Source organism: Teleopsis dalmanni, chromosome 1 (assembly GCF_002237135.1).
Source record: "Teleopsis dalmanni isolate 2A chromosome 1, ASM223713v2, whole genome shotgun sequence".
In the NCBI taxonomy this organism is placed as follows: Eukaryota; Metazoa; Arthropoda; class Insecta; order Diptera; family Diopsidae; genus Teleopsis; species Teleopsis dalmanni.
In genome coordinates, this window is record NC_051846.1 from 131,918,763 (window position 1) to 131,929,065 (window position 10,303).

The 10,303-nt window shown below is 39.6% G+C and overlaps 1 protein-coding gene across 1 annotated transcript; it reads right to left on the minus strand.

Annotated features, from left to right (window-relative positions):
• Positions 1 to 249: 249 nt before the first annotated feature.
• Positions 250 to 4,788, minus strand: LOC119666165. Its single transcript, XM_038075448.1, has 2 exons — positions 3,252 to 4,788; positions 250 to 3,167 (listed from the first exon to the last, which is right to left on the minus strand). Exons 1-2 carry the CDS (start codon positions 4,786 to 4,788, stop codon positions 250 to 252), a joined length of 4,455 nt encoding a protein of 1,484 aa, XP_037931376.1.
• Positions 4,789 to 10,303: the final 5,515 nt, after the last annotated feature.

Sequence of the window (10,303 nt, forward strand, 5' to 3'; positions counted from 1 at the left end):
TGCACTATGGCGCTCCTGGTCTGCCCGTCCCTTGCTTTAATGGCACTAATTACAATTCCTTTCGGCCATGTGTAGCGAGGAGAATTTGGGTCAACAATAATGACGACATCACCTGCTTCGATGGGTTTTATCTTACCAAACCATTTCGTCCGTCTTGTCATCGTTGGAAGCACCTCTTGTATCCATTTTTTCCAGAACCGATCGGCAAGGTATTGCGAATGCCTCCAGGAGGATTTCACGTGCTCGTCGTTAGTATCGAACTTCCCCGGCGGCTTTGTTCCCGGAAGATGACCCCAACAAGAAATGATTCGGAGTTAACGCTTCTTCGCTTGCTGTTTCAATCGACAAATAAGTGAGCGGTCTGCTATTTATGATTGATTCTACCTCGCAGAACAGGTTATGCATCTTTTCATCATTAATTTTTGCTTGCGGGCTTATTATTGCTCCTAACACTGTTTTTATGGATCGCACCATCCGCTCCCACGCTCCACCCATGTGCGGCGCAGCTGGTGGAAGAAAAACCCATTGTGTTTCCGGACTTGTAAATTCAGCTTGCAATTCATTGAAGTTCACGTTCTTTATTGCTTCTCGTAACTCCTTTTCAGCTGCTGTTAAGTTGGTTCCATTGTCACTATAGATGACATTCGGCACTCCTCTTCGGGCTATGAAATTTCGTATCACTATACAACACGAGCTGGCTGACAGGCTATAAGCTATCTCCAAATGCACTGCTCGACACGTAAGGCATGTAAAAACGACGCCATAGCGCTTCTCTGAGCGTCTTCCTACTGTTACAGTATACGGGCCAAAATAATCTATTCCAACATGTGAGAATGGTCGAGAGTATGCTGATAGTCGTGCTTCTGGTAACACACTCATCTCCGGCGGCTTTGGACTCGCATCACGAACCTTGCAATGTTGGCAATTATTTCTTACCTGCTTTAACAGTCTACGCAGTCCCAGAATGTGGTATTTCTGAAAGATTTCGTTAACCACCGTTTCATGATTTAGATGTTTCCATTTTCGATGATACCAGTCTACGATCAACTTAGTTATGTAGTTTTTCCTTGATAGTATAATTGGGAATTTGGTTGAATCATCGATGCATACGGCTTTATCTAATCTACCTTTTAATCTTAAAACATTCTGTGCATCTATGAATGGTGAAAGTTTTCGCAAAGGGCTAATTTTAGAAAGAGTAATATTAGCGTCTCTATTTAATGCGGTCATTTCTTTCTTGTAATCCTGTAACTGGGCTGTCTGGTACAAGAAATTTTCACTCCATTTCAGTTCCTCAACTGACAAGCATTGGTTTACAGATTTCTTCTTTTTCATTTCATTAGTTGATAGTAAAGACATAAATCTTTTCACATAGGCCATGCATCGAACTAAACGTTCCCACTTTGAAAATCGGTAGACATCTATGAGAGGTTCCTCCTCTGCTACATGAGCCACCAACAATCGTTGCTTGCTGATTTCAGCATCTTCGTTATATTTCTGTACGCCAACATTATTTGGCCAACAAGTTTCTGCTTCATACAGGAACTTCGGTCCCTTATACCAAGGGTTTTTCCAAGTAAAGTCTGGATTACTAGTTTGTTTTGTAGCCAAGTCCGCAACATTTAATTTTGTAGGAATGTACCGCCATTGTTCTGCTTCGGACAACTCCTGGATTTCTGCTATGCGGAACATTACAAATTGTTTGTAATCTCGTGGGTCAGATTTTATCCACGATAGAACAGCCTTTGAATCGCTCCAATACGTTATACTGGTCACTTTCAAGTCTATTGCCCTTTTTATGTTGTTTCCTAAGCGTGCTCCCAATTCCGCCGCGAGTAGTTCCAGTCTTGGAATTGATATTGGTCGTAATGGTGCAACTTTTGCTTTAGAACATATCAAGGAAACATCTATGTTGTTGCGATTCTTCGCTCTTAGGTACACCACCGCTGCATATGCAACCTCACTTGCGTCCACAAAGACATGCAATTCAATGGAGTCTGCATCCTTATTAACCGTAGCGAAGTAACATCTCGGTATCTTCACATTTTTCACACCGCCAAGCAGCGACAGCCATTTGTTCCACTCATCAACTAGCTCATTAGGAATAGCGTCATCCCAGCTAACTCCACTTCGCCAAACTTTTTGAAACAAAATTTTTACGTCAATAATGTAAAAGGTAAGCATCCCTAAAGGGTCGAATATTGACATCATCAATCGTAGCAACTCTCTCTTCGTAGGTAATCTATATCCACTTAGAACATCCTCAGTGGCTTTGGTAAACTTCAGATCAAATGTGAGCATATCAGTGTCGGTTTGCCAATGGATTCCCAATACCTTCTCTGCCTCAAATGTATGGTCTATACGCCTTCCGGCCGAGCAAAATTGAAATTCCTGGTCTTGGTTACCTATAGCTTTCAGCACTGCCTTAGAATTTGAAACCCATTTGCGAATATGGAAATTTGCTTTCTTATGAATATTTCTAACCTCATTGACTAGATTAATCGCTTCCTCCACTGTGTCGACGCTATCCAGCATGTCATCTACATAATGCCTTTGTAAAATACATTTCACTGCTCGCGGAAACTCGGATTCGTATTCGCGTGCATTGCTATTTTTTACCAGTTGTGCCAACGATGGTGAACATGTTGCCCCAAAACTCATAACTTGTAGCAAATAAACGTCTGGTGGTCTGCTATCGTCACAATTTCTCCACAGGAAGCGTTGTGAATGTTGATCTTCTTCTTTCACGAGTACTCGATGAAACATCTCTTTAATGTCGCCACTTATACCAATTTTTCCGATTCTGAAATTAACAAGAACATCTACCAACGAAGTGAGTAGATCTGGACCTTTCTCCAAACACGCATTTAACGAGACTCCGTCATATTGTGCAGCTGCATCCCACACTAGTCTTTGCTTTTGTGGTTTATTCGGATTACTGACTGTAAACATCGGTAAGTACCATTTACGTGGATAATACCCCTCGGCTTCGTTAGGTTTCAGCTGGCGTATATGACCTTTCGTCTTCATGTCGTCGATGTGATCACACACCCAGCTTTGCAATGTTACATTGGATTGCAGCTTGCGCTCAAAGCACTGAAGTCTACGCAGCGCCATTAAGTAATTATCCGGCATAGTAATGTTATTTGATTTCCAAAGCAATCTTGCTACAAAGTATTCACCATTTCGACTTATTTTTGATTGCATACTTTTTTGTTGTTCCAACTCCATATTTTCTAGTTTTTTCTTACTTTCAATAACGTTTTCATTACTGACAAAATCTTTCACTAAACGCTGCAAACTTAGATCATCATCGCATTCACAGATGTGTAAATTTAACGTTTCCCTAATAGTATTAGGTTCGTGCTTAATTATTCCATATATGGTCCAACCGAGTCGAGTTTTCGTTGCAGCTGGCTCATTCTTGCCTCCCTCTCTGAACTTCATTGGCATAGCTACCTCTTTATTGCTTAGGCCGATTATCATTCGAGGCCTAACGTTTTGATACGATTCTACTGGTAGTCCCTTTAAGTGTTTATACTTATCGGTAAGTTCTGTCATATTTAAAGATTGCTCGGGTAGCTCCAGCTTAGCTACTGAACGCACATTGCACAACGAATACCTTTTACCTTCGCGTATTTTGGAGACTTGCAGGTTGACCAGCTCAGAATCAGGTTCCTTGCGTACCGTACCATCTGTCCATCGTAAACAAAGAATTTTCGTTTCACCTTTAATCCGCAGTTGTCTTAATACGTCTTTTTCTATTAACGTTGGACCAGATCCGTCATCCAGAAAAGCGTAAATGTTGCAGGTAACACCATTTCCATATATTGTAACTGGAACAATTCTGTACAGCGCTTGTGAAGTTAGTTGATGATGAACCGCCAACGTTTCATTTGCCCCACTTGCAGTTGAACTTGTTTGTTTATGTAGCAATGGGTGATGTTTCATGTTGCAATTGTGTATACCGCACTCTCGAGTGCTCTTGCACGTTCGAAAATCATGCTGCAGTAGACATCTTCCACATAGTCTCATTTCATGCACTACGTTCCACCTCGCGTCTGTTTTTAGTGTTCTAAACTTTGCACACTTTTTCAACGCATGTGCCTCCTTGCAATAAAAGCATGCTAGAATTTTGTGCTTATCGCCTACTGCACCCTGAGGTTCTTCTTCGTGAAAATTAATGCGTTGCGCTTTGCGCCTTTCATTATCTACACTGGCTCCAGCACTAAAAACGGGCGATACATTACTTGCTGCTTCTGCTAGTTCATATATCCAGTTGCCGAATGTTTTAAGTGTTACATTGATATTACGCGATGCAACAGCCCACTGCAATCGCATTTGCGGTGGTAGTTTTTCTACAAGCTCTTGGATAAGCAACGGGTTCACTAAGTGTGAATGCAACTCTGACGCCTCCATAGTTGCGATCAGATTCTTTACCTCTAAGGCGAACGTAACAATTGTGTCCAGTTTATTTATATTAATGTACACTGCTCGAATTTTAGTAATTAAGTTATTGATTATGTGTTCTGGTCTTCCAAATACCATTTGAAGAGTTGACATTATTTCCGGCACTAATGCTGGTATCATGAGCCTACTGCTAACATATTCAAGTGCCTTACCCTTAAGGGCACGTTGCAATCGTAAAAGATTCTCGTCTTCACTGAAACCGCATAAACGTGTTGAATTGCTGAAACTGCTGTAGAAAAGTGGCCACTCTTCCGGCTTTCCGGTAAATATAGGCAAATCTCGTGGAACGACATGACGCGCATTAATTTGTTCTATCATCAGCGCCGGTATAACTTTCGATACTGCTTGGGCTTCCGCCCTATCAGCTGAACCACCCAACTGAACACCAACACAACTACATCAAATAGCGGCTGTTGCGGTAAGCTAACCTATTAGTAAGCGGAGAGTACAGGATTTAATATTTTACTTGTCGCGAAACCCACTGGAGGTGTCCAGAGAAAAAAAAAAAAAAACCTTTTTAGTTTTTTTTGATGTGCTTAATGTTAATTTTTTTTTTGGTTTAATTTATTATATTTTATTATTTGAATTAGTTTTTTTTACACTTGAATTTTCTATTAGTGTCATTTGTATATAAAAGAATTTTTTTATTTTTTTTTACATGAAAGTAAATTCATTTATTAAGAGATTGTACACCTTGTAAAAAAGAAAGACAAAAAAATCTTTCTACTAACGCATCAGGTGTCTGGTTTTGTTTATTTTTAAATTTTTATATACATATGTATATATATGTAGATTTGTTTTTAAATTTGACTAACTAGGTACTCCAACAACATGAAGTGACGTCATCTCGTCGATGAGGGTAAGTGCCTATTTACAAAATTGCTTGATTTATAAATGAATAAAAAAAAAAAGGTAGAAAAACAAAAGCCACCAAACTGATGTGCAGTAGATTTTTTTTGTTTTTTTTAATTGCTTTTTTTATTATTATTGTATATTTTTTTTTTATACACATAGTATTTGAATTTTATTTTGATACATATATATATTTATATATACATTTATTGAGAATTTTTTTGTATTTTTGAGATAATTATTTGAATGATAGTTAACTAAATAATCCGAATAAAAGAATTGTTATTTAAAATTATATATATTGATATAAAGAATTGTTATTTAAAATTATATATTGAACGCTTTTAAATAAATACATATATATAAAAAAAAACACATAATAGAAGGATTATATGCTAGGTCTTCATATTACGGAAAGGTGAGAAGGTTTGTCTCTGTTTCTTCTAATTTTCTATAGTTATTGATCAATCCAACATGATGTCTGGCTAGGAATATATTAAGTTCAAAAGGGTAGTACAGGTACATGTTATGAGGCGTTTATAGGAGTAGAATGAAATAGACTGCTTATGAAGATAGAACAGTTGACAGGACTGAAAGACTTAGAAAAAGTACTAAATAGAATTATATAGAATTTGTCAATGGCACGATATTTTTTTGTTTGTTGTCAGCAGGCGGCCAATAGTTGCCAAGAACTTACACCCAAAACCGGCGAGCATACCGGGCCTGCCAGCGTGCCATGCTAGGCTTCTAGAACCACCATAATTACAACATGACTGACAGAACAGTTGTGAAAAGTGAAGATCTCGATGTCATTTCAACTGGACAGCCAACTTACTGGCCTTCTGATCGACAAAAAGTCCCAGATCTTATCGAGTTTGGTCTAAGCAAAAATATTAAACCATTAACAATCACCGCATTTCTGACTGTCATCAGACCACTCACCAACAATAATAACAATACAAAATCAACAGAATAGAACTATCCAAACACAAAGTCTACCAAAATATATAAACTGGTTAAAATTTCGTAAACATGTTTCTTGTCATGTACCTCAACATACTTCGTTAAGGTGAATAATGAAATTGATGGTTGTGTTAACCAATTTTCTGAAGTAATCTTAATGGGTGTTGAAGTAGCTTCTACAAGAAATGAAAAAAGAACCAAAAAAATTGGTGTGATAGAAACAATAGAGGCATTATTACAACGGAAGAGAAAAACTAGAAGATCTATGGCAACGGCATAGATCCCCAAAACATAACTCCAATATGCACTAGCGAAAAGACATTAAAAATCCCAAGGCAATGTTCTATACGATTTGGTACCTAATGAACAAACTGACTATTCACTTTGAAAGCCAACTAAGTACTTCAAACAACCTATCCAGCATGAATCTCCTCTCAGACTAGAAAATGGTGACTGGGCACGAAGTGATTCGGAGAAAGGGGACATATTTGTAAAACACTTGAAAAATGTATTTACTCCAAATGATGCTTCACAAAATACTTCTTTATCAATTACAAACCGATATCCCTCGAGCAGACCCGTTATTTTTAAACTAGAAAATATCACTAAAATTATAAAAGATCTCAATGCGAAAAAGGCAGCGGGACCTGCTAAAATCTCAGTTGCAATGGTGAAACAATTACCACAATGTGCCATTATACATCTCAGGCATTTAATTAACGCTATCTTACGAACAGGATATTTTCCCAAACTTTGGAAAATGTCTCAAATAACAATGATACCTAAACCTGGAAAAGACAAAACCAAAGTAGAATCTTACAGACTAATTAGCTTCCTTCCAGTATTATCAAAAATATTTGAAGAGCTACTAATAGCAAACCAGTAATCTCCAGGAGAATTTATAAAGAACGGCGAGCGGCGGCTAGACTGCTCGAGAGATATGGCAATGTCTCGGTTACGTCCGAGTCTCTAAAGGCAAGATTAGCCTGGGCAAAACGGGTCCTTGATACTTCTAAGGAAGACAAAAAGGAACTTGTATCGAAGCGCCAGCGCTCATTAGATGAATCAGCTTCGAAACCAGATGCCAATAAGGCAAAATTTCGTGGCAACGCCACCACTACTAAGTCCTTTAGCGACACGCTGAAGGGCGCCATCATAATGGCGGTCATTGATGAAAATGATCCAGATGGCACTATTACTCCTGAAAAATGGGATCAAATTGAGCGAAAGCTCCTTGACTTGTACGTCGAAGTTCTTAAGGAATTTCCAGGTACAATTCCCAAATGTCGCGACGGTAGATGGTTTCAGAGCCATGTGAAACTAGTCGCCTGCGTTGATCAACGTTCTGATGATCTTTTTCGCATTGCCATCTCCAGAATGGGTGAGGTTTGGCCAGGCGCAAAGCTTAAAGTCGTTGCTAAGGAACAAATTCCTGGCCGACCTAGGGCGCGTTTCCGGATTCCAGCCGAACCATCCCACCCTCAGCGGATTCTGGAGCTAATTCGGGTGGGAAACCCTGATGTAAATACGTCCACGTGGAAGGTCACTAAGCTGGAAGAAGCTAAAGGCAAGTTTAGGTCGGTCAGTTTTGTGATCGACAAAGCCTCTTTGGCCATTTTGGCGCGATCTGGTGGCGTATTAAATTACGGGTTTTCCCCATAACTGTGAGGGTTTAAAAAAAAGATGAGGAGCAATCCTCGTCTGGTGTACGGGAATCAGCGGCAATTTCTCAACACACTGCTGATCCCTTATCGAAAGTGGGCAACATTAAGCCTGCTTCCATGACCGAAGTGAGTCCGGTTATTCCATCTGACACTTCGGCGTCTGCTCCTTCGCCAGCTCACTCAATTACATCAGAGGTGAGCATAGGCATGCGCTATCTTTTCGATGAAAAGAAACTCCTAATGAGTAATGACTCTGAGGAGGATAGTGCTCTTGACGTCACTGTGGTGGAGAAAAACTGGATCCACATATACTGAAAATGCGGCTACAGCAAATTAACCTGCATCATAGCAAGGCTGCATCCACCATTCTACTGCAACGCCTCAGCAACAACGAGGCTGATATGGTCCTGATACAAGAACCATGGATTTATAAGGATCTTGTATGAGGAATCAGGGTTAAAAACAACAACCTATTTTATGCGGTAAATAAGGATAAGCCTAAGTCCTGCATATTGGTTAATAAAAAATTTAATGCTCTCTTACTTTCGCAATGTAGTGATGGTGACCAAACTGCAGTAAGTATCGAGGGCTCCTGGGGCCAAATATGGGCAGTATCTGCATATCTGACACATGACCATGCCACACTACCATCGAATATCCTGATACAGCTAACAAGCAGCGCCAGGAGACTCGGAGTAGAGCTTCTAATAGGTTCCGATGCCAACGCTCATCATGAGGTTTGGGGCAGCTCAAACACTAATGAAAGAGGTGAGTTACTTTTTGATTTTGTATTTAGTAACAATCTTTTCATCTGTAATGATGGCAATATGCCAACTTTTATTACAAAAAACAGGCAGGAAGTGTTAGATGTCACTCTTGCTACTGCTAGGCTTCACGAATTGGTCAAGAACTGGAAAGTGTTCAGTCAACACTCGTTCTCAGACCATATGATTCTAGAATTCACCTTAACCTTGGATGAATCGAACATCTACAATCAATAAACGTTTAGAGATGTTAAAAAGACAAACTGGACGAATTATAATGCAGCGCTAAGTGAGCTGCTTTTAACCATTTCCTCCGATCCCCCTGGGAACCCTTTTGATCTAGACAATCAAGTCCAAGATCTCACCTCAGTGCTTAACGAAGCTTTCAATTAAGCCTGTCCCCTCATACAACCTAGTAGAAAATGTAACCCACCTTGGTTGAGTAAGCATTTAGGTATTTTACGAAAGGAGTGTAGGAGACTCTTCAATAGAGCAAAATTATATAATAATGAGAGTGATTGGCTGAATTACAAAACCTCTCTGCAAGAATATAAGAAAAATTTAAGTAGGTGCAAGAGAGATAGTTGGCAATCGTACTGTCAAGAAATAAATAGCAATTCTGAAACCTCTAAACTGCGTAAAATCTTATCCAAAAATCCATCTGTCCCAGAGTTACTCAAAAAATCTGACGGGACATGGTGCAATAATAGTAGCGAATCATTACAATTACTACTAGATACTCACTTTCCGGGATCTTCTACTTCGGTAACTGCATCCACAGAGTGGCTTAATCTCTCACCGGTTAACTCTATTAAAGTAAACCTGCAGATCGTTAAATGGGCTATTTTTAGTTTTAGACCCTACAAATCACCAGGACCGGATGGTATTCATCCAATTGAGCTCCAGAATTCATGGGAGTTAATACACAACCAGCTTTTGGCAATTTTTAGATATTGTTTCTTATTTAACTATGTCCCGATTAAATGGAGGGAGGTTAGAGTAGTTTTTATACCCAAAGCAGGAAAAACCACGCACCATAACCCCAATGAACTCCGTCCAATAAGCCTCTCCTCTTTCATGTTGAAGGCTTTTGAAAGAATCATAGACGTAGAAGTAAGGCGTGCTGTAAGCCCCAACCAGTGGTCCCCCTCACAGCATGCCCACACTAAGGGAAAATCTACGGAGACAGCTCTCCACTCCCTCACTTATAGAATAGAAAAATTCCTAAAACTCAAAGAATTTTAGTTGCTTTTGTAGATACTGAAGGTGCTTTCAACAATATACTCCCGAGTGCAATAGCAAGCACGATCTCGCGTCTGGATGTCGATGATGCGCTCATTGGCTTTATAAATCAGTTGCTAACTGGCAGACTCATTGAAGCAACGATGGGCTCATCAACGGCACGCAGAAGGGTGAATAAAGGTACCCCCCAAGGAGGAGTACTCTCCCCTCTTCTTTGGAACATAGTGGTGAATGAACTGCTAATAAAACTAAAGGCAAAGGGCTGCGAAACTATTGCATATGCGGATGATATTGCAATAACAGTCACCGGAAAATATACTACCATTCTTAGGGATATTCTACAAAATG

Bases quoted from the DNA above. Each gene is read 5' to 3' on its own strand.
- LOC119666165 (XM_038075448.1), bottom strand. From the start codon at position 4,788: ATGATAGAACAAATTAATGCGCGTCATGTCGTTCCACGAGATTTGCCT. The intron at 3,168-3,251 runs GTAAGAAAAAAC...AATACTTTGTAG, and splicing joins TAATGAAAACGTTATTGAAA to CAAGATTGCTTTGGAAATCA.